Here is a 25463-nt window from a genome sequence, read left to right as displayed (position 1 = left end):
TGATAAGTTATCCATCAAACTGTTGCTATTTATCTACTTGAGATCCCACCAACAAGACAATGGAAATTTCATTAATATTCCTGTTCACACCCATAAATAGGGGCTGAACTTATGCACATATAACTAACAACTATCTTTTACATCTTTACATTTAATATTATAAAACATATAACAGGATCACTGTATTCAACATGTTACTGGTATATAAGATCCAGTCATTCATGAAAACTTTTTGGCAAAACTGACACAAGTTGATGGTGACAAAATTTTAATAGGCCACTATAAAGGCTGCACCACACTGAAGGCTACAGCACTGTGAAGGCTACATTACTGTAAAGGCTACCGAAATGTTAACTACAGCACAGATTATTTTGTTTAGCTGCATTTAATGTCTAAACAATATTCAAGTTGGGCATGGAAATGTCTTACGCCAACAGAATTCCTGTACTAACTTATTTTAATGAGTCCCGACTTCCCAACATACAGATAGAATAGTAAGAGAATAATGTTGCGTTTATGGTCACATTTATATTGAGAACATGTTTGGTTCAACAATTTCGTATTGCATACTTGCAGAAGCAGCATCTTACATGTTAAATACTTAGGCTATATGCTGTAATTATAATTGAGCTGCACCATGTGAAAACCAGCATAGTGGGTTTTGCGACCAGCATGGATCCAGACGAGCCTGCGCATCTGTGCAGGATCCATGCTGTTCGCTTTTAAAGCCTACTGCAATTAGAGAAACTGTTAACGAACAGCATGGATCCTGACCAGACTGCGCGGATGCGCAGGCTGGTCTGGTTCCATGCTGGTCGCAAAGCCACTATGTTGGTTTTCCCATGGCACGGCTCAATTATCTTACTGTGAAGTATATACAAAACTTATGATAGGTATGTAAAAACAAACAGATATCATTTACAAATTTAACTTTTTAAACATTTGCTAGCCAGTAAACTGTTATAACAGTTACGGACATTTCCCTGTATCCCTCTAAACCATAATAAAATGCTTAGTTGTGTCACACTCTGTAACTACTTCCTTTTTACAGCTTATTTCAGGCCTGAGATTCTTTAAAACATGAGAAGCCTGTAAATCAACTTTCTAGCACCTGAAATGTCAATTTTAAATAGAGTACCAGCATACAGCAAAATTCTGGCTGTCAAAAACCTGAAAAATCCCAGGCCTGTTGTTTGCTTTAATATCTCAGTGACGAGGTCTTTTTCCAGTGTCAACATGTTGTTGCTAGTCTGTCTTTACAATTATATCACAGCACTGGAGCTTCAGATTGTCACAAATTCTTTACTGGCAATTTTAGATACTAGAGCATCGGTAAGGGAACATGAACTCAATTCTGTGTCTGTTACTTTGTACAACTGAAATAGAATAAACAGGATCATAAATGACTCACAAAACATGCAAGGATATACAAGATTTCTTGTAAACGAGGAACATTTCCCTAAACTGGCACTGTAAAAGGGCCAACAACAATAAAGTAATAAAAAAAGTACTGACCAAGAATTAATTCATATATGTTTTACACTTCTTGACTGTTTTGATTGTATACATGTATTTATTTGAATTTATATAACATTCTAACATGGTTTGATTTGTTTTCCAGTTAAACAAAGAAGAAAATCAAGCTCTATATATTCTGCAATAAACAACGGTTGATGCGCTGACGTTCGATACATTACTCCTTAGGTAAACAAAGTCCAGTATAATATTTATTAAAATATATCGACGAGCATGTCAGAATGAAAACAATCAAGGCCTTCTTGTTATTTATCGTCTAATTTACCACAGTTCATCGTTCAGATGCTTCAGTATTTAACCACTCGGGCTAACGCCCTTGTGGTTCAATTCCTACCCATCTGAACTCTGAACCGTGGTAAATCAGACGATAAACAACTCGAAGGCCTTGATTATTTGTTAAATAACAACTAATACTAATCTTAACTTGTCTGATGAATCCTAAACATGAGAGTGTTTATAATGTTAGCAATAAACAAGGAATCAGTAAAACTGAATGATGCTCCCCGATGCATGTCCTTGTCCCAATATGTGGAATAACGTATTAGAAGCAAAAAAAAAACAAGATGGCCCTAGGTCGCTCACCTAAGAAACACACCATAACGGTGTAAAACATGTTTGACCTAGTGATTTCCTGGAAACAAATATTCTGACCAATTTTCATTAAGATTGGACCAAAAAATTGGTCTCTTGCGATAAAACAAGCATTTTCTTAGATATGACCTAGTTTTTGACCCTAGATGACCCATGTTCAAACTCGACCTAGATTTTATCAAGGCAATCATTCTGACCAAAATTCATGAAGATCAATTGAAAAATACAGCCTTTATCACATACACAAGTTTTTTCTTTGATTTGACCAAGTGACCTAGTTTTTGACCTCAGATGACCCATATTCAAATTTGACCTAGATTTCATCAAGGCAATTATCCTGACCAAATTTCATAAAAATCAGTTGAAACAAGAGCTGTCTCCATAGGATGACACATGCCCCCAATGGCACTTTGAATGAATAGTTATGGCTGAGTTAAGAGTTTAGGACCTTTGACCTACGGACCTGGGTCTTGCGTGCGACAAGTCATCTTACTGTGGTACACATTCATGCCCAATAATTTTAAAATCCATGCATGAATGACAAAGATATGGACCGGACATGCCCATTAATGCACTATCATGAAATATGACCTTTAACGTTTAAGTGTGACCTTGACCTTTGAGCTACAGACCTGGGTCTTGCGCGCGACACGTCGTCTTACTGTGGTACACATTCATGCCAAGTTATTTGAAAATCCATCCATGGATGACAAAGATACGGACCGGACACGAATGCACTATCATGAAAAATGACTTTTAACGTCTAAGTGTGACCTTGACCTTTGAGCTACGGACCTGGGTCTTGCGCGCGACACGTCGTCTTACTGTGGTACACATTCATGCCAAGTTATTTGAAAATCCATCCATGGATGACAAAGATATGGACCGGACACGAATGCACTATCATGAAAAATGACCTTTAACGTCTAAGTGTGACCTTGACCTTTGAGCTACAGACCTGGGTCTTGCGCGCAACATGTCGTCTTACTGTGGTACACATTCATGCCAAGTTATTTGAAAATCCATCCATCGATGACAAAGATATGGACCGGACACGAAAATTGTGGACAGACTGACAGACCGACAGATTGACAGACCGACAGATTGACAGACTGACAGACCGTTCAAAAACTATATGCCTCCCTTCGGGGGCATAAAAAACAGTCTCTATCTCTTACACAAGACTTTTCTTTAATTTGACCTAGTGACCTAGTTTTTGACCTCAGATAACCCATATTCAAACTCTACCTAGATTTCATCAAGGCAATCACTCTGACCAAACTTCATGAAGATCAATTGAACAAGAGCTGTCTCCATAGGATGACATATGCCCCCGATGGCACTTTGAATGAGTAGTTATGGCCGATGTTAGAGTTTAGGACCTTTGACCTACGGAGCTGGGTCTTGCGCGCGACACGTCGTCTTACTGTGCCACACATTCATGCGTAGTTATTTTAAAATCCATGCATGAATGACAAAGATATGGACCGGACACGCCCATCAATGCACTATCATGAAAAATTACCTTTAACGTCTAAGTGTGACCTTGACCTTTGAGCTACGGACCTGGGTCTTGCGCGCGACACGTCGTCTTACTGTGGTACACATTCATGCCAAGTTATTTGAAAATCAATCCATGGTTGACAAAGATATGGACCGGACACGCCCATCAATGCACTATCCTTTAATGTCTAAGTGTGACCTTGACCTTTGAGCTACGGACCTGGGTCTTGCGCGCGACACGTCGTCTTACTGTGGTACACATTCATGCCAAGTTATTTGAAAATCCATCTATGGTTGACAAAGATATGGACCGGACACGCCCATCAATGCACTATCCTTTAATGTCTAAGTGTGACCTTGACCTTTGAGCTACGGACCTGGGTCTTGCGCGCGACACGTCGTCTTACTGTGGTACACATTCATGCCAAGTTATTTGAAAATCCATCCATCGATGACAAAGATATGGACCGGACACGCCCATCAATGCACTCTCCTTAAATGTCTATGTGTGACCTTGACCTTTGAGCTACGGACCTGGGTCTTGCGCGCGACAAGTTGTCTTACTGTGGTACACATTCATGCCAAGTTATTTGAAAATCCATCCATCGATGACAAAGATATGGACCGGACACGAAAATTGCGGACAGACTGACAGACTGACAGACCGACAGACTGACAGACCGACAGACGGACAGACGGTTCAAAAACTATATGCCTCCCTTCGGGGGCATAAAAATACATCTCTATTGCATACACAATGTTTTTCTTCGATTTGACGTAGTGACCTAGTTTTTGACCACAGATGACCCATTTTCGAACTAGGCCTAGATTTTATCAAGGTAATCATTCTGGCTAAATTTCATGAAGATCAGTTGAAAAATACAGCCTCTATTGCATACACAAGGTTTTTCTTTGATTTGACCTAGTGACCTAGTTTTTGACCCCAGATGACCCATTTTCGAACTTGGTCTAAATTTCATTAAGGTTATCATTCTGACCAAAATTCATGAAGATCAATTGGCCTAGTTTTTGACCCAAGATGACCCATTTTCGAACTCGGCCTAGATTTCATCAAGGCAATCATTCTGACCAATATTCATGAAGATCAATTGAAAAATACAGCCTCTAGCGCATACACAAGGTTTTTCTTTGATTTGACCTAGTGACCTAGTTTTTGACCCGAGATGACCCATTTTCGAACTCGGCCTAGATTTCATCAAGATTATCATTCTGACCAATATTCATGAAGAATAATTGAAAAATACAGCCTCTATCACATACACAAGATTTTTCTTTGATTTGACCTAGTGACCTAGTTTTTGACCCGAGATGACCCATTTTCAAACTCGGCTTAGATTTCATCAAGGTTATCATTATGACCAAAATTCATGAAGATCAATTGAAAAATACCGCCTCTATCGCATACACAAGGTTTTTCTTTGATTTGACCTAGTGACCTAGTTTTTGACCCGAGATGACCTATTTTCGAACTCGGCCTTGATTTCATCAAGGCAATCATTCTGACCAATATTCATGAAGATCAATTGAAAAATACAGCCTCTATCGCATACACAAGGTTTCTCTTTGATTTGACCTAGTGACCTAGTTTTTGACCCGAGATGACCCATTTTTGAACTCGGCCTAGATTTCATCAAGGTTATCATTCTGACCAATATTCATGAAGATCAGTTGAAAAATACAACCTCTATTCGCATACACAAGCTAAATGTTGACAGACGACAGGACCAGAGGGGACCCCAGTTTTGAAACTCACCTGAGCTTGCTCAGGTGAAACTCAATTGACACAATAGTTCCATCGCAACATGAAAAATCAAGGCATTGGGTACACACTAAATGTTACAAGAAGAGATGGGCATTTTTTTCAAAAAACTCATGAGCATGCAGGCCCTGAATGGTCCGACACGGAAGAGAACATGGAAAGGTCAAAGATGTATTCACAATATAAGAAGGACCTTTGGCCCTATTTATTTTCAAAAAAATCAAGAGGGCGATGAAGGCCCTGTATCGCTCACCTGAAGATTAACATTCTGACCAAATTTCATTAAGATATGGTCATAAATGTGGCCTCTACAGTGTTAACTAGCTTTTTCTCTGATTTGACCTGGTGACCTAGTTTCTGACCCTACATGACCCAATTCAAATCTGGACTTGAGATCATCAGAGTTAACATTCTGACCAAGTTTCATGAGATATGGTCATAAATGTGGCCTCTACAGTGTTAACAAGCTTTTCCTTGATCTGACCTGGTGACTAGTTTTGACCCCAGATGACCCAATATCGATCATCCAGATTATGAGTTACTCGACCAATTTCATTTGATTGGGCCAAATTGTGACCTCTAATGTAATAGTTTTCCTTTGATTTGACCTGGTACCTAGTTTGATCCGAAGACCCAGATTCATCTTTACCTAAAGATCATCAAGATAACATTCTGACAAGTTTCATGAAGATACAGTCATAAATGTGGCCTTTAGAGTATTAACAAGCTTTTCTTTTGATTTGACCTAGTGACCTAGTTTTTGACCCCATCTGACCAAGATTTGAACTTGACCTATATATCATCAAGATTAACCTTCTGACCTAGTTTCATTAAGATATGGTCATAAATGTGGACTCTACAGTGTTAACTAGCTTTTCCTTTGATTTGACCTTGTGACCTAGTTTTTGACCAAACATGACCCAGATTAAAACTGGATCTTGAGATCATCAAGATTAACATTTTGAACAAATTTCATGAAGATACAGTCATAAATGTGGCCTCTACAGTGTTAACAAGCTTTTCCTTTGATTTGACCTGGTGACCTTGTTTATGACCCCAGATGACTCAATAATAAACTCCTCCAAGATGTTATTAAGGGTAACATTCTGACCAAGTTTCATTAAGATTGGGCAAAAATTGTGACCTCTAGAGTGTTAACAAGCTTTTCCTTTGATTTGACCTGGTGACCTAGTTTTTGTTCCCAGATGACCCAGTATCGAACTCATCCAAGATTTTATTGAGGGTAATATTCTGACCAATTTTCATGAAGATTGGGCCAAAATTGTGACCTCTAGTGTGTTAACAAGCTTTTCCTTTGATTTGACCTGGTGACCTAATTTTTGACCCTAGATGGCCGAATATCGAACTCCTCCAAGATTTTATTGAGGGTAACATTCTGACCAAGTTTCATTAAGATTGGGCCAAAATTGTGACCTCTAGAGTGTTAACTAGCTTTTCCTTTGATTTGACCTGGTGACCTAGTTTTTGAACCCATAAGACCCAGATTCGATCTTTACCTAAAGATCATCAAGATTAACATTCTGACAAAGTTTCATGAAGATACAGTAATACATATTAACAAGCTTTTCTTTTGATTTGATCTAGTGACCTAGTTTTTGACCCCATCAAACCCAGATTTGAACTTTGACCTATATATCATCAAGATTAACCTTCTGACCTAGTTTCATTAAGATATGGTCAAAAATGTGGCCTCTACAGTGTTAACTAGCTTTTCCTTTGATTTGACCTTCTGACCTAGTTTTTGACCCTACATGACCCAGATTCAAACTGGACCTTGAGATCATCAAGATTAACATTCTGAACAAATTTCATGAAGATACAGTCATAAATGTGGCCTCTACAGTGTTAACAAGCTTTTCCTTTGATTTGACCTGGTGACCTAGTTTATGATCCCAGATGACTCAACATTGAACTCGTCCAAGATTTTATTAAGGGTAACATTCTGACCAAGTTTCATTAAGATTGGGCAAAAATTGTGACCTCTAGAGTGTTAACAAGCTTTTCCTTTGATTTGACCTGGTGACCTAGTTTTTGATCCCGGATGACCCAGTATCGAACTCATCCAAGATTTTATTGAGGGTAATATTCTGACCAATTTTCATGAAGATTGGGCCAAAATTGTGACCTCTAGAGTGTTAACAAGCTTTTCCTTTGATTTGACCTGGTGACCTAATTTTTGACCTTAGATGACCCAATATCGAATTCGTCCAAGATCTTATTGAGGGTAACATTCTGACCAAGTTTCATTAAGATTGGGCCAAAATTGTGACCTCTAGAGTGTTAACAGTCAAATTGTTGACGACAACAGACAACGGACAGAGGGACGACCGACACAGGGCGATCACAAAAGCTCACCTTGAGCACATAGTGCTCAGGTGAGCTAAAAATATTGTAGGAAAACCAGAAAATTTAGTAATCTGTATATGTAGTGAAAATTGGCTTAGTTCAACCAAGGACTGTGACCTTGACCTTTGAGCTAGTGAAATGGTTATTGCACATGACACATCGTCTATCCATGCTTATCATTTGTGTGAAATTATTATGAAATCGGACCATGCATGTCAAAGTTATGGCCCGGACACAAACACCACCCTTTCCCGAACACATAAACATACAAACACACACACACAGACAGGGGTAACACTATATGTCCCCTCCCCCATTTATGGCAAAAGCATAAAAATGGAGATAATAAAAAGAAGAAAACTGAATAAAGAGAGATTTTTTGTTTGTTTGTTTTGTGTTTAACGCCGTTTTTCAACAGTATTTCAGTTATGTAATGGCGGGCAGTTAATCTAACCAGTGTTCCTTGATTCTGTACCAATACAAACCTGTTCTAGTAACTGCCAACATACCCCACATGAGAATAATCAAAAACTAGTTAAGGTAGAGTTATGGTTCTTTGAGACTGTACTTCCTGTCAACAGCCTCTATCGTTTTGTGAAGTTTCAATGAAAGGCCATTTTACAATTAATGCTCCGAACAAGCCTTATTTTGTATAATAAAGGGAGATAATTACCAAACTAGGTGAAGTAGAGTTATGGTTCTCTGATACTGAACTTTGTCTCAATGGCCCCTATGATTATGTGAAGTTTCAATCAAATGCCATTAATACTTTTCAAGTTATACTCCGGACTAAAGTGTGATGGACGGACGGACTGAAGGGCGGACTAAGCGGCAACTATATTCTTTCCCTTCGGGGAGCATAAAAATCCAGTATTTTCAGTGTTTTTGTTGGGATAATGAATGTTCTAACATAAGCAGTATTGACGGGTTCCATTAGAACCAAGGAACCAATGTATCTGCAGATGCTTTTATAGGAAAAAACTGCATTCATTAATCTAGTATGAATGAAACCTCTTAAAAAGTATGTTAACTAGCATTCATTTCAACTTAAAATTGTTCCAAATGTGTTTTAGGGCCATTGTATTTCGGTTTCGTCATGAAATGCCCATGTATAAAAAGGTATGTTAAGGCCTGTGATCTTCTTGTTACAATTTAACCTGGCAGTGCGTTTAACTTGCTGTTAAACACTCCTTGAAACCAATATTCAAGTCAATTTAAGTCAAGTAATTCCATTTATCCTAATCATACCTTCTTTACAAGCTTTTCATCTGTAAACTGTTTCACGTCAGTAAGTGGTATCTGAGTTCCTTGTATTTTTGACTGAATGAGATTCATTGTTGCATCATCTTTGTCGTTCAACACCACAACAAAAACTGTTGTATCACCATCACCAAGTCCAAACTTGCGAAATGAATCTGAAATCTGATCAAATGTACACACTACATAAAGATTTGAAATGAGAAAAACAAAAAAAGTAGTAAACATTTATTTATTTTGTTGGATTTAACGTCGCACCGACACATGATAGGTCATATGGCGACTTTCCAGCTTTAATGGTGGAGGAAGACCCCAGGTGCCCCTCTGTGCATTATTTCATCACGAGCGGGTACCTGGGAAGAACCACCGACCTTCCGTAAGCCAACCAGATGGCTTTCTCACATGAAGTATTCAAGGCCCCGAGTGAGGCTCGAACCCACATTGATGAGGGGCAAGTGATTTGAAGTCAGCGACCTTAACCACTCGGCCACGGAGGCCCCTCTAAAGTAGTAAACAGAAATGAGTGGTTCTTTAACAGTTAAATTTCCCAAATAAAGCTTTTTCAAACCAAATGTTCAGGAACATGGCTGAAAAAGGTCATTAATTAAATTACTGCATACAACATGTTGTTTTACTTATTAATGTCCGCCTATGGTGCAGGATAACAATTTTAAAATTTTAGATATATTGATAAATTATTATGAGAATATCATTAAATCACAAACATGTTTAGATGAATTAGAATACACATATATATGGGTGGTTTTCAAAATAATGAAGCAAAAGTGTGACATAGGGGTTAAAAATTCAAACTCATTTTTTATGGTGGTCACCTATTTTTTATGATAGCAAATACTTCAGAGTTGAAGGAAATAACTTTAGGAAAGTGTTGAGAAATGCCAATCAGAAAATATTTCAGCCTTTAATTCAAAAGTTCAGTGAATTTCCAGTAAGATGGGTGAAAAATGTTGCATGGTTTTATGACAAGGAAATATGTATAACAGTATTTTTTTCAACATAAATGATATGTAATGGGTGTATGTGTATGGTCTGAATCTTATTTAATCATATGTTTGTGGACATTGGTTTTTAAAATCACCCTTTCTGCACAAATCTGACATGAAAATAAAACTTTACCTAGAAAAGTTGTTGCTGAATGCAATATAACTAACATATAATTATAAAACCTATTTTTTTCTCACATTTTGCATGTTTATAAACCACATGCAAAATTTCAAGCATGTCCAGTAATTCTAATTTCTAGAATTGTCAACTCAAAATTGAGTTATTTTACAGATGCACAGGGGACACTTACTGAAGATTGTGTAATATTCATCCATTATTAGTTTTCTATTTATAAAAAGACTAATGGTAATCAACTTTAGACAAATGCTATTGAAAAATTAGTTTATTCCACAAAATAACTACAAAATCGAACATTTTCACTACAGAAACACGAAAATTCAACAGAATGTAATGCTTTAAATGAAAAATAAGTGACTTTAAACATAACTAACACGTTGAAATCATTTAGTTTACATGAACTGCTTATTCAGAGTAGAAAAATGACAAAATGCCATGCATGATAAAATGGAATAGTAAAATTCATACATACTTTTTAATTTTACTAAAAAGGGTGCACAGGGGACAAATTGTGTCAAAATATTTATTCATAGAATATGTTAATGGTAAGTAAAATTCTTTTAACTACACAATATTTACTAGTGAACATTTACATATGTAGGTAAACTTAAGAGCTTAAGATGCAATAAAATTGATGTTTTCACTTTTAAACTTGAAAATTGGCAACTTAAGAAAAAAATGCAAACAATGAATTTTAAATTGTCCAGGGTTTCTTATATAATGCTAAATTATCAAGTAATGCCTAAATTTTGCATTCACACTGCTAAGAATATAGAACTTCCACCACAAATTACTGGAATGCTATGATAATTGATATATGTAAAAAAAAGGGTGCACAGGGGACATCACTTTTGGCTTTGTGAATATTTAGCAGCCTGTAATATGTGAAGTTGAATGCTGCTTTTGTATCTATTGTAACTCCCTTTCAAGGAAAATAAAGTAAAATCCCATTTTACTTAAAGAATAAAAGAAATCTGACACTTAACAACTGAAAAGGTGCACAGGGGACATTTTTAGGTGTATAGAAATTCATCAAGTTCTGAGAAAGTTGATTTATTAAAGAAATAAATCATACTGTGTCTTCACAGCTGAAAGGATAAAGATCTTAGAAAAACATTAAGACTTTAGAAAAGTAATAAGGTTATGAAATTGTAGTGTTCAACATTTTAATTTAGTATTTTTTCCACTATTTTTTGTGAAGGGGGTTCCATCACAAGATGTGAAATCTTGGTAACAATAAGATGTATGTAATGAAAAAGAAGTATTTTATTTAAATGTGCAGAGTTTAAGTTACATAAAAAAGTCAAAGCTGTAACAATAAAGCATGATTTTAAAAAGTAAACCACAGTTGAAAACTATACTTCATGTAAAATGTCACACTTTTTTGGGTGCACAGGGGACAAAATTGGCTATATAATTTGATATAACTTTAAAACTGCTTGAGCCATCAAGATAAAATTGCACACACTTATTGATTACATTGATTTGGATATAATTTGCTCCAAAACAAATTCTAAAACTGAACTGAATTAAAGTAAGGTGAGGGAGAAGAAAAAGCTTCATTATTTTGAAAACCACCCATATTTAAATCAAATCATGCTGCTGATGCACATGTAAACAAGGAGCTGCGTTCAATAAACGCTTGATGCCCCCGGTGGCATCCTTGTCGATACAAAGCAACCTAAGTCCAAAACGAGGTCAAGGTCAAACTGAGGTCAGGTGATGTTTGAAGATGAGGAATGGTCACAGGTTACATCTGTATTAGTATCAATTCATTCTTGTAAGCGGTACTGATGCTAGATGAAACGGTCCCATTTGGTTAACCATGAGATGGCCCATATAAAGCAACCTAAGTCCAAAATAAGGTCAAGGTCAAACGGAGGTCAGGCGATGTCTGAAGATGAGGAATGGTCACAGGTTACATCTGTATTAGTATCAATTCATTCTTGTAAGCGGTATTGATGCTAGACGAAACGGTCCCATTTGGTTAACCAAGAGATGGCCCATATAAAGCAACCTAAGTCCAAAATGAGGTCACAGTCAAGGACAAACTGAGGTCAGATGATGTCTGAAGATGAGGAATGGTCACAGGTTACATCTGCATTAGTATTAAGTCATTCTAGTAAGGGGTATTGATGCTAGATGAAACGGTCCCATTTGGTTAACCTCGTACGGACGGACGGATGAACAGGCATGAACAGGCCGGGGGTATAAAAATGTAAAAGTAACCATACTTAGATATCCAATATTGTATTTTATGATATCTTAAATTCATTTTATGATATCAGAAATATATTATTTAAATAGTAAATTATATTTAGTGATATCATTAAATACACTTCACAGTTCATATATCACTAAATGCATTTAACAACATCAAAAAATATCATAAAATGAATTAAAAATTGTGAATAAATTGTAAAACGTCGACACATTATGAAGCAACAAGATTATCTGATCAAAATGCTGGTCACAGCCTATAACATAGTATTTGAATTCAGAAATTGTAAACATTCAGTCACTTTGATCACCACTAAACTAAGAAGCTAAATAGATTCTACTGCACAGAATGCATTTTATAGATATTAAACTGATTTACACTCCATCAAATATTAAATAGAGCAGTACAAAGATACTTATTGTGCACGTACATTTTTTGTGGATGACAAACAGAAGAGGATCTCTGAATGAACATTTTTTGTTGTCATTTTCTCTATTTTGTGTAGATGTACAGCTCGGTTTGCAGCAACAAGAACTTGGAATGGGTCAGCTACCTAAAATAAACTTGAGAGGATAAAACTGTTTCAGAATAATTTGAGCCGTGCCATGAGAAAACTAACATAGTGGGTTTGCGATCAGCATGGATCCAGATCAGCCTGCGCATCCGCCCAGTCTGGTCAGGATCCATGCTGTTCGCTAACAGTTTCTCTAATTTCAATAGGCTTTGAAAGCGAACAGCATGGATCCTGACCAGACTGCGCGGATGTGCAGGCTAGTCTGGATCCATGCTGGTCGCAAACCCACTATGTTGGTTCTCTCATGGCACGGCTCATTTATAAAACAACACTGATAATTTGATGCATGAATATAACCTTAATAAAATTAGATGAAATTTTACTTTTTTCCCCATTTTCATTTGATATTTCTGAACAATTATTCATAACTATCTATTACTGGGAGGTGCTAAGGCAAACTAGCATCACTCTGACTGGAGCATGTAAGTGTGACAGACAGATTCAAATATAAGGGATCTTAGTTCAATACCCCGACTCTTTGCAAATAGACCCTTTGGTTCTTTCATAGGCTCAGTGTAAAGCATCAGCAAAGCCCCCTTTTCTACAGATCCAGTGCTAGTCTCTTAATTGAGTTAGAAACACTTGAGACCATCTCATAAATTGACAGTCAAGTGTGTTAACACTAGACTGCTGGGCTTTCTTCTATATACATGTGTATATATATATATATTTTATTGTTTTAAAAAAAAATATGTAAAACCATACATTTCTGGATCCCTAAACTGATAAAACAAATTATATTCCAATGACAACAAGAGTGCCAGAATGTCACAATATACGCCCGTGACAGCAAATTTCTTTACACTAGCACCTGTATTTGCAAATGGAATTTTAATTTTGTGGTCGTGTAGTAATTATTGTAAGTTGTTTGTTTTTCTAAGTCCACAAAAAACTCCTTACCAGGTAGAGATACCTTAAAATACACCTAAAATTTGAAAGTAACATCTATGTTGTACCACAGAAAAGTGGTTTTGGTTTTTCCCTACGGTCAATTATAAACAAGAGAGCCATGATGGCCCTGTATCGCTCACCCAAGTACCATTGCTCAAAATGATATGATCAAGTTTTGACATAGAGCACTTAGGCATACACATTAATAATCATCAGGATAAACATTTTCTTGTAACAGTCCCTTTTGACCTAGTCAGGGCCAATTTCCACACCAAGTTTGAGGGTCCTAGGCTCAAATGCTGCATTTTTGTACTAAGTGGATGTAATTTGTCATAAATTCAGTCAAAAGTTATCTACCCTGATTGTACGAGTCCATCTGAGGGCACAAATGACATTTCAAATCAGTATCTTCATTGGTTACTGAGATACACCCATTTTAATTTGAAACAAAGGGAGGTAGTTTGACATAAAATCAGTCCATAGCTATCTACCCTGATTGCCTCAGTCCAACTAAAGACAATAATGAATTTTCAAATGAGTTCTATAAATATTTACTGAGATAAATCCATTTTTTTTAAATCAGGGGAGGTAATCATGCACTGGTAGGTATATGCATGTAGAAGATACAGAGTACAAGCCTATTCAACAATATATTAGTAAAGTATTCATATTGATAAATGTTCAATCAAGAGTTATCTAATATGACTATTTCTTACCATGGAAGACATAAATAACGTTTCAAACCAATCTCATTAGAAGGTGCTAAGGTGTATTCATTTAGATAAAAAATAAAGGGAGGTAATTTGTCATAAATTCAGTCAATATGTATCTTCACTGACTGTCCAAGTTCATCTGTTGACATAAATGAAATTTCAGATCAGTATCTTCATTAGTTATGGAGATATACCCATTTTAATTTGAAATAGAGGGAGTACATAAAAAAATTTGACATAAAATCAGTCCATAGTTATCTACCCTGATTGTTTTAGTCCAACTAATGACAATAATGAAATTTCAAATAAGTCCTAATTTTTCAAAAAATCAGATGAGCTAAAAAATTAAAAATCCAAAAATAATAGTTCTAAGTCCACACAAAAATCCTTACTAGACAGAGATAGGTCAAAATACACCTCAAAATGGATGTAACATGCATATTGTACTACAGAAAAGTGGTCTCGATTTTTCCCTATAACTAGTAATGAAAAAGTTACAATATAAGCTATTTATAGTAACAACAAAGGGAAGTAATTCTAAAGAAGGGAATGCGCATGATACTCCGTCTCATGATGGTGTATAATTGTACCAAGTTACATCAAAATCCCTCCATGCATGAAGAAGAAATGCTCCGGACAAAGTCATTCTTGTATCTGACCTTTGGCCTCTAAGTGTGACCTTGGGACCTGGTTTTTGCGCAAGACACTCCGTCACATGGTGGTTAAAATTTGTGCCAAGTTACATCAAAATCCCTCCATGCATGAGGAACAAATGCTCCGGACAAAGTTTTCATTCTTGTATCCTTTGACCTCTAAGTGTGACCTTGGGCCTGGTTCTTGCACATGACACTCCGTCTCATGATGGTGTACAATTGTGCCCAGTTACATCAAAATCCCTCTATGCATGAAGAAGAAATTCTCCGGACAAAGTCATTCTTGTACCTGACCTTTGGCCTCTGTGACCTTGACCTTAGACCTAGGGACCTGGTTCTTGCGCATGACACTCCGTCTCATGGTGATGAACATTTGTGCCAAGTTATATCAAAATCCCTTCATGCATGAAGAAGAAATGCTCCAGACAAAGTTTTCGTTTTGGTATCATTTGACCTCCAAGTGTGACCTTGACCTTAGACCTAGTTCTTGCGCATGACACTCCATCTCATGATGGTGAACAATTGTGCCAAGTTACATCAAAATCCCTCCATGCATGAAGAAGATAATGCTCCGGACAAAGTCATTCTTGAATTTGACCTTTGACCTCTAAGTGTGTCCTTGACCTTAGACCTAGGGACCTGGTTCTTGCACATGACACTCTGTCTCATGATGGTAAACAATTGTGCCAAGTTTCATCAAAATCCCTCCATGCATGAAGAAGATATGCTCCGGACAAAATCTGTGGACGCCGCCCGCCTGCCAATCCGCCCGCCAGGGGCGTTCCCATAATAGTCCCGTTTTTCAAACGGGCATATAATAAAAAAGATACATAACTAGTTAATCACTGATGATTTTAGGTGTTTAGATTTCAGAGATCATCTGTAATTACCTTACAGTGTGAAGCAAAATGGTAATGTTTATAAAAGGAACTGCGCTTTCAAAAGGCAAAATTATGCCCCCAGGTGTATGTCTAAAGATGTTGTCTTTTGAAATTTTAAGTTTAAAGGTGAAAATCATTTAAAGGTCAAGGTCATCCATATATATATAGGTCAGTTTGTAGGTCCTGTCACAAGGTTTGTCGAGTGTGAATATGAACTAAATTGGGTCATTCATCTGTGCTGTAGGACCAAAAATGTTGTTTATCAAGGTTAATGTTATATGAAGGTCAAGGTCTTTTATATAAAGGTCAGTTTGTAGGTCTTGCCACAAGGATTATTGAATGTGAGTATTAAATAAATCAGGTCATTAAAGTGGGCTGTTGGCTGTTTAACCAAAATATTGTCTTTTGAGGTTTTAAGTTTGAAGGTGATGGTCATATAAAGGTCAAGGTAATCTATATTTAGGTTAGTTTGTAACTCTTGCCACAAGGTTTAATGAGACTGAGTACTGACTAAATTGGGTCATTTAAGTGGACTGTAAGGCCATAAAATGCCTGTTTTTAAGGTTTTAAGTTGGAAGGTGAAGGTCATCATGAGAGTCAAGGCCATCTAAATATAGGTTTGTTTGTAGGTCTGGCCTTGTGTGAATATGAACTAAATATTATCATTTATCTGGGCTGTAGTACGAAAAATGTTTTTATTAAGATTTTATTATATTTATTTTGTTGGGTTTAAAGTTGCACTGGCACAATTATAGGTCATATGGCAACTTTCCAGCTTTTACGGTGGAGGAAGACCCCAGGTGCCCCTCCGTGCATTATTTCATCACAAGCGAGCACCTGGGTAGAACCACCGACCTTCCATAAGCCAGCTGGTGATTTGAAGTCGGCGACCTTAACCACTCGGCCACCTTATTAATGTTTTAAGTTTGAAGGTAAAAGTTGTATGAAGGTCAAGGTCATTTATATATAGGTCAATTGTAGGCCTTGCAACAAAGATTGTTGAGTGAAAGTACGAACCAATTTTGGTCATTAATGTGGGCTTTTGGGGAAAGGTAAAAATCTGGTTCATACGGATGGACAAACTGACATAAGGACATTTTTTTTGCTATATGCCCAGGGGCATAAAAAAACCAGGTAACATTTATTGTGAATAAATCTGGTAAGGATGGTATAAAGGTAAAGAATAATTTTTCACTGTCCATACCTTCAAGACAACTAGTACTCATTCATGAAATTATTATGTGGGAGTATAAAGTCTTAGCATTATTTCAATATGCCAAAGCATGGTCCTGCTGTTCACGGTGATGATTTGTACACTGGATATTGCCATTTAGTGATAAGGTATTTTCCAAAAACATGATTAATTTTTGTCAACAATATAAGTAAAACCCCGATTTACTGTTGTCTTTTACTAATACAGAAGAAAAGAACATTACTCATTTTATGCTTGTGAGAGCATACTCAAAGTAGCGGGTTACTAAAGATAAAATCCCATTTTTCTAAATAGTTAATTGAATTTTTTTTCCTCATTGACAAGATCATTCACATTGTCGGAAAATACGGATTACCCTATCACAAAATGGCAATATCCAGTGCACGCATCCTCACCATGCTGCTTAGTAAAAATGTATTCAGGGTGGACATTTTATAAATTGTGTGTATGTTTTGTGCTTTTAATTAATGACAAAATCAGGACTCATACAAGAATACAGAAAGTTATCAAAACGAAAGTTGTACCCCATCCATTAAAAATAACGCCAAAATCATTAATTTTGCACTTTTTGGAAGCCTGCAATGATCCTATTGCAGGAACAATTTCCAATTTTTTTGCATTTCTCAGTAGGCCTTACTGAACAACAGGATATCAATGGAATGTTGGCCTAGCCATCTCGTTTTTCACAAAATAGCAAAAATGTACCCGATGTCAATCAACAAGCATGGAACTCTTCAATGATTTGAATTTCCTGTGCCGAAGATGACTCACCGATTCATACAAAGCTAGCAGCAATTAGTTTTAAAGCCTTATTCATCTGGCTTATTGTGATGACTTAATTTATGATCTGATATTTTATAGTTGTCATCCCTCTATTAAGCCTTACCCGTATCTGCCTTTTACTGATAGGAAAACAAAGACTTTAAAAAAAATCCAAAAAAAATCATTATATACTGGTCAGACTTACTTGCTTTAATAAATTAAACATAAATATTCATGTAGAAACTTCATATGGGTTGAATTTAATCCATAATTTTAAATAAGAGACAAAAATCTTCGAAAATTATGATGTAATAGGTGCGAGGAGATATCTACCCTGACACCGGTTTCAATAACAACAGACTGCCGATATGACACTAAATTACAGAAATAAAATACAAAATATACATTCATAAAATGTCAGCGAGGCAAGTTTATGCTTTAATGTCAACATAAATTCATTATCATAGATGTAATCATATTACAAATACTTTGTATATGTACCAGAACACGTTCCAAACAGATTTTAATTGGGGATTTCCTAACAGAAATATGCAGAATAAGTTTGGACGTGACGGAGACAAAGACAGTCAAAAGTTATCACGCTGTCCCGAAACTTCCTATTATTTGGACTATTACAAGTATTAGTTTTACAATAGTTCTGGCTACCATAACTTAACTGACGCTATTTTTATTCTCTGATGGTCGCGTCCATTAAGTTATGGCGAAACCCCATTTGGTTAACTAACCAGTATCAAACCGCAACATCTCGCACATTTCCCTCGTGAGAAACGGATGACGTCATGCAACAGTTCAGAGCACGTGGTTATTTTTGAAAATCAAGTTCAAAATTTCACTTATTAATGCATTTATTTTAATCATAAACATAACCAATTTCGATAAAAATTCATTAAAACATATCCTAGAAAGTTTAAGTTCTCAGAAAATGTCAATAAATAACAATTCTATACCGAATATTGGTTTTCAAATGAAGAGTACCCAGATCAGGTGACAACTGCAATGGCGGACACAATATTGCAGACAGGGGTACCAATTTGAAACTTGTGTGTATAACTTGTGTTCAAATTATGTTGCATGGATTATTTTATACCAGATCAAAAGAAAAATTAATTAGAAACATTTTAAAACAAAAGGTGAGTTCATTGCATTTCATTTGATGAAATTATAGCGTGACAGACTTCTGGCACGATTCCTGGTTAGGTTTTAGTCCGGGATTCGTTTCAGCGCAGAGATCCATAACAGCATATAAACATCTCTGGGCTGAATATTTTTGGCTAGTTTTACAACTGACATCAGAATTTTTCATGCATCAGTTGTTTAAATAACAATCATCATCTCTCACTGTAATTAACAGACATCCAAAATCACGAAGTTCTAATTATTACAAATATTGACGGGGGCCAAAATTCGCAGCGTACCCTGCTACCTAAGGCTCTAAATTATACAGGTAAGTGCATATCCGAATATCATGACATTTACCATCGATGTTTTTAATAAGGTAGCTTCAAACTCTCCATTCATTACACTCTGTCTTAGTTCTTTAGCATTAGTTACATCTTTGTACAATGCAAATGTAATGCTGCAATCAGAATATAAGTGATGACAAACTGTTTCTTTCATTTTTCGAGATTTCGTGATAGTTTGTTTAGTTTGTAAGCGTGCTCTCCCTTGGCAAATGGGAAAACAGACACTTCACCCCGATGACATTTCACCCCATGACAATTCACCCCTGTTTTGGATGACATTTCACCCCGATGTCACTTCACCCCAAAATTTCATTTTTTTGGAAGTGACATTTCACCCCATTTTCAGATTTTGATATATAATGTTACAATGTTGAAAAATGCAGGAGTACATCTATTAATAAATCTCAATTGCTAATTTCAAAGTTGATTATACGGACAGTTTTATTTATTAATGATTATTCTCTTTCTTTAGTTATTTAAACAGATATGTTCTGACCATAAATAAGAAATTAATGATTATTATGCAACTTAGAAATGACTTAAAAGAAATGAAATTCAACTGATTAAAGAAGTGCAATTAACAATTAATATGCAACTTGAAAATGACATAAAAGAATTCAAATTCAATTGATTAAAGAAGTGCATGTCAACCAATTAGCAGCTCTAAACTGAGTAAAACATAATCATGATTGACCACTTACTGATCAATCAATTAAAGATTATCAGCTTTTCGGGGATAATCCGATTATTTCCATGGTGTTTTTGAAGTCTTTTGATGAATTTCTGATCAAAGGAAAACATGAAAGAAACAGTGAGTAATTAATATTATCATAATAGTGTAGCTTTTTATTGTAAATATTCTTAGATAAAATAATTTTTTTTTAAATCAAACAATAATTCTATACCAAAAATTGATTGCAATTAAAAGTGAGAGAATTTAATTGCTTCTGATTATTATATATACTGTAGACTTATTTTCTTAATTTCATGTCTTCTTGAAACTTTGAATCTGAATTATTGTGATACGGAATATTTATAATAGTAAACATTGTGTATTTAACCTAAGTTGGAATATTTTCTGAATTTAATATCAAATTATTAATAAAAGTGCAATTGTGGACAATGTCTGACAATGAGTGTGTTGTTTGTGATAGGGAGGTTACTGCAAAATGTGAAGCTGTAACATGTGACATGTGTGACAAGTGGCGCCATAGACTATGTGGCACAGGTATGTTATATTAGCTTTGTTATGAATTATTTTTTATAACGGTAGTAATTTCTTTATGGAAACTCCTTTGGGATATTTAATTTAAATTATTTTTTTAAAATGAAACATACAGGGTTAGACACTAACTTATTTGAACAAGGTTCCCAAAGGAATCTCTACTTTTTAAACCTGGGGGTCCTCCTCAGGCTTTGGGATCCCTCATAATATGATATATAAAAACAATCACAACAGGTGTCTTATGAGAAGTTACGGTCGTGACCCCAGTGGGATTCGAACCCTCAACCTCTGTATTGAGTGGCTGACACCTTAATTACTACAGAAGAATGTATCCAAACTGATATCAATTTACATGTTTGCCAATGTCAAGACAAGGTCTCGATTTTGGAGACACTTGTATCTTATAGATATAATCATTGTCAAGTCTATTTTGACAACCACTAAAAATTATAATATCAAAAAAAAAATTCTTGAAATTCTTGACTTTTCTTCATATATTTTAAAATATAAAATCTTAATATTACCTGGCATATATCATTTATGATTTTTATGATATTGAAGTGATATTCATTAAGTAACATGAAAACTCTATACCTTTTTTTGTATTTCTAAAAGGAAAGGTTCTGATTTTTTTCACTGAATAGATATCATATCTCATAATTTCAGTTTGATGACGAGTTCCTCAAGGAGCCATTTCTGGTAGGAGATGTCCATGTGACCGGAGAACGCCACATGATGTTCGCCACCCAGACCAAAGCACGGAAGTGGTACTTAGACGGTACATTCAAGGCAGTACATTCACCATTCGTTCAGCTGTGGTCTATCCATGCCTTCATCCGAGAGGGGGACAACATGAAGCAGGTGCCACTTATGTACGTGCTGATGTCAAGACGCCGAAAGCAGGACTATGTTGCTGTGAGTTATACATTGTTTAATATTTGGATGAGGATTTTTAATTATTCAATTTAATTTATTTCAATTATTTATATTATAATTCAGTATATATGATTATGCAAAGAGATCAATTTGATTCAAATGAAAATAATTTAAATAAATACAGTTTTCTTATTTTTCTTCCTTAAAGTAATAAAACTGTACTAAATCAATTTATATTAAATCAACATTGTAGTTTATAAAGGCAGGGATTGGTCTACCGTCTAACTTAGTATTTTATGGCTGATAAGTTTGTTTACTTAAAATAATTGTTCCATTTTAATTTTATAGTATATTATAATTGATATCAAATGTGTCTTGAAATTATTTGTCAAATTTAGACTATTGATATGACAGTGACTAATATCAAATGCACACATTTTGGTTAATTTAAGTTAATATATAATGTAAATAAATTTGATACTTTGCAGGCTGTACAGAAGCATGTCGGAGAGTTTGGTCTGGCCAGAACATACAGAGAACGCCAGTCAGTACACAGTCTGATACTGATATCATAATGATAATGATGATGATGATAATAATGGTGATGATGACTATTTGAACAACCAGAGTCAAGCATGCCTGCTGGGGCCATTTTACCAATAGTAATAACAATTTTTTAAAAAGTATATGAACAAATAAATAAAAACTTTATTCGTAACAAGTAGACAAAGAATGTGGCTTTTAAAATGCAAAACTGAAAACTGACTAATAATTAATTAATTAATTTGACTGTTTTTAATTTTATGTTGTAATGTATAGGGAAATTGTTATAATTTCAGGGTGGCACCGAAAACTGAACACAAAGGCCGGCAGAGGAAAGGTCAAGACCTACCGCCTTCTGGAGATCCTCCTTGTAGAATCTAAGTTGGTGAATCTAGAAGTGACCAGACTTCTTGAAGGAAGTACATCCCGTCGATGTCGTCTCAGTGACGAATGGTTGTTTGATTTATGGGATCAATATGATAACCATGACATTGTGTGTGAAGAATTCCTTGGAAATGTGGGAACGTACTATGGACAGTTTTAGGTGATAAGGAGATGTACTGTGACCAACATGAACTGTGCCACTGTGTCTGATGAAATTTGAAACTTGCCCAATTGAGTTGTGATAGGTGTATTATATATTTGCTATAATGCTTGCTATGTGAATAAGTCATGTAAATAAATGTATTGTTTTTTCATGTGATTTATGAATATCTAAATAAACTAGTAAACATCTTACCCAGTTGTAATTTATTGTCTAGAAGGTATATTACATGAAATACTATTGCTTGTGTTTTGAATACGTTTTATGATATCTACAGATATCATATCTATACAGATAATCAATTGCTTGGGGTGAATCAAGAATTAGTTTGTTGAAATTTCCAAATATTCATTAAATGCAACAGTAGACAAAGTATTGAAATCAAAAGAAATAATTCCCTTAAAAAACACTCCTATTAAAGGGAGATAATTACAAAATTTCATAAAAAGTAATAAAATACATATTTCCAATATAGATACAACTCTATGTTATAAATGTTTAATTCCTTAAATGAATCTGTAACAGAATATGTAACAGAAGACAAGGTCATAAATTGTTGCTAAAATGTGTTTGACCATCTTCAATGATATTAAATGACATACAAAGGCAACATCTGAAATGATCCATTTACATGTCATCAGACTAATTAATCGTCTGTAAAGATGATTAAAATCAGTATATTTTATATATACTCAAATAAACAGCTTTTATATATTTCGGGGTGACAAATCATATATTTACATTAAATTTTTACAGTCATAATTTTCACAAAATATCAATAGATGAGATAATAATTGCATAAAATAAATTATGTAAGTGTATAATAATTAATCTATTAAACAATACAGTGCTTTAGGGTATAGCGGATAGCTAACTAAATTTTCCTGCATTCCAATTCAAAGAAATGACAATAATAGTTTTTTTAGTATATCAGACAGAAAACATATTTTCTTCTTTAAACAGTCAGCTTTTCATAGAAATTCATGTGTTTTTTCTCTCCATGCCATTGTTTACATATGAGCTGATTTAGGGTGTACAGGATAGCTTTGGTCATTTTTTACATTATTAGTTTAAAATCCACATCTTAACGAACTTTCCAAGACTTCTTTACTATAAATCAGAATAATAATGTATTCTCTTTTCAAAAACATTCAGCTTTTCAAATTTCTATCAAACACTTTTCATTCACTGACGTTTTTTACATATGCACTGATTTAGTCCATAGGAGATAGCTTTATTTTACTTTTGATGACATATGAAAAATAACACAACGAGCAAATATTTAAAATGTATGCCAGAATGTCTGTTTGCATGCCAGTAAAAGAATGATATGAAAATTTATACAATAATTCAAGTCTAAATATAAAATTTATCAACCTATCCTCTATACCCTAAAATCTGCTATACCCTAAAGCACTGTATAATAATATGATTAAAAGAAACAAAAAAAAAATGGGGGTGATCTGTCATCTTCTATTTTGGGGTGATTTGTCTCTTTGGGGTGAAATGTCATCCTATTTTTTGGGGTGAAATGTCATCGGGGTGAGATGTCTGTCATTCGGCAAATGATACAGTCTAATATATCGAGTATCAAGGTCGTTATAATCATAGCGCCTATTTATGTCGCAAGCTACAAAGCCCTTGCCTTATGCGACAGGCAAACAGACACGTACCTGAGCTAGTTGTACCTTTTTTGGTCAAGTAACGGAGCAATCGGTACCATTTCTTTCACATCTTTGGGCATATATGAAGCGGTCAGGAACCTACTACGTAAAAAACAAAGACAAATATCAAACAGGGAATGCCACGTACCAAAAACGCAGCCTCCCCAAAACGAAACCCACAGCACACAGACGCGTACACCACAAGCATACACACACACACATACACATACACGCGCGCACACACAAAGCCAACACATGAGGACAAAACGAACAAACAAAGGAACACAGTGGGGCACCGCCTTGGAACGGTCAGTGGCAAAAACACCCACAGATACTAGTCAAAATCACAGGCACCTGATTGCACTGATGGTAGTTTTACGTAAATTTGGGCAAGTACCGAACGTTTGCTGCTTTTAACCTCTGAAGTAGCGCGCTCTGAGAATAAAAAAATCTACAATATGTCAAGAATTCGCTTTTTAAAGAATCTTAAAAATTAGGCCTGAGCTAGGATAGATATATACAAATATTTGAATAATATACCAAATCCTAAAATTTTAACATTATTTATAAAAGGGATTCTTTTACAGTAAATCAACGTTTTGAACACAGGGAGTACTGGTGCACGTATTAAAACCAACAAACAGTAGGTACAGGCCAATATAGGAAAAATGCTATCAGTGCAACCGAGTGCCTGTGGTCCAAATAATATAGGCCTAGTCATCCGCGGTATGAAATTCTCGCGTCATTGGTAATTTCGTGTTATTTCCGTTTAGCATCGCAGCGCCATCTGGACATTGTTTACAAACAACTTACTTTCATTTTCAGTTCAAATTTTAATCAATTTATCCAGAATGCATATAATTTTGGTGAATATAGGGGAACAGGCTAGGACGTTTCAGGACAGCGTGATAACTTTTGACTGTCGCTGTCCTGTTAGAGGGATGACAACTAAAAAATATCAGATCATAAAATCAGTCATTCCGATAAGCCAAATGAGTAAGGCTAAACAGATACTTACGCGTCGGAATGTAACTTAGCAGGA

The 25463-nt window shown here is 35.4% G+C and overlaps 1 protein-coding gene and 1 long non-coding RNA gene across 2 annotated transcripts; one reads left to right on the top strand and one right to left on the bottom strand.

Annotated features, from left to right (window-relative positions):
* Nucleotides 1–135: 135 nt before the first annotated feature.
* LOC128547882 (EKC/KEOPS complex subunit TPRKB-like) lies at nucleotides 136–19771 on the bottom strand. Its single transcript, XM_053521475.1, has 4 exons — nucleotides 19583–19771; nucleotides 12829–12951; nucleotides 9026–9199; nucleotides 136–1376 (listed from the first exon to the last, which is right to left on the bottom strand). The coding sequence occupies exons 1-4, from the start codon at nucleotides 19721–19723 to the stop codon at nucleotides 1284–1286; spliced, it is 531 nt and encodes a 176-aa protein (XP_053377450.1). The 5' UTR covers nucleotides 19724–19771; the 3' UTR covers nucleotides 136–1283.
* Nucleotides 19772–21928: 2157 nt separating this feature from the next.
* Nucleotides 21929–22948, top strand: LOC123545034 (uncharacterized). The gene is made up of 2 exons (XR_008366616.1): nucleotides 21929–22332; nucleotides 22510–22948. It is a non-coding gene; the product is annotated as an uncharacterized LOC123545034 (long non-coding RNA).
* The last annotated feature ends 2515 nt before the right edge of the window (nucleotides 22949–25463 follow it).

The sequence above is a fragment of the Mercenaria mercenaria genome, chromosome 13, assembly GCF_021730395.1.
Source record: "Mercenaria mercenaria strain notata chromosome 13, MADL_Memer_1, whole genome shotgun sequence".
NCBI classification, from domain to species: domain Eukaryota; kingdom Metazoa; phylum Mollusca; class Bivalvia; order Venerida; family Veneridae; genus Mercenaria; species Mercenaria mercenaria.
Note: the sequence above shows the minus strand (reverse complement) of the source record. Positions and strands in the feature narration are given on the sequence as shown.

Coding starts and splice junctions, on each gene's coding strand:
- LOC128547882 (XM_053521475.1), bottom strand. CDS start 19,723: ATGAAAGAAACAGTTTGTCATCACTTATATTCTGATTGCAGCATTACA. Junction 12,952..19,582: donor CCTTATTAAAAACATCGATG/GTAAATGTCATG, acceptor AGTTTATTTTAG/GTAGCTGACCCATTCCAAGT. Junction 9,200..12,828: donor GTTTGTCATCCACAAAAAAT/GTACGTGCACAA, acceptor ACATTTGATCAG/ATTTCAGATTCATTTCGCAA.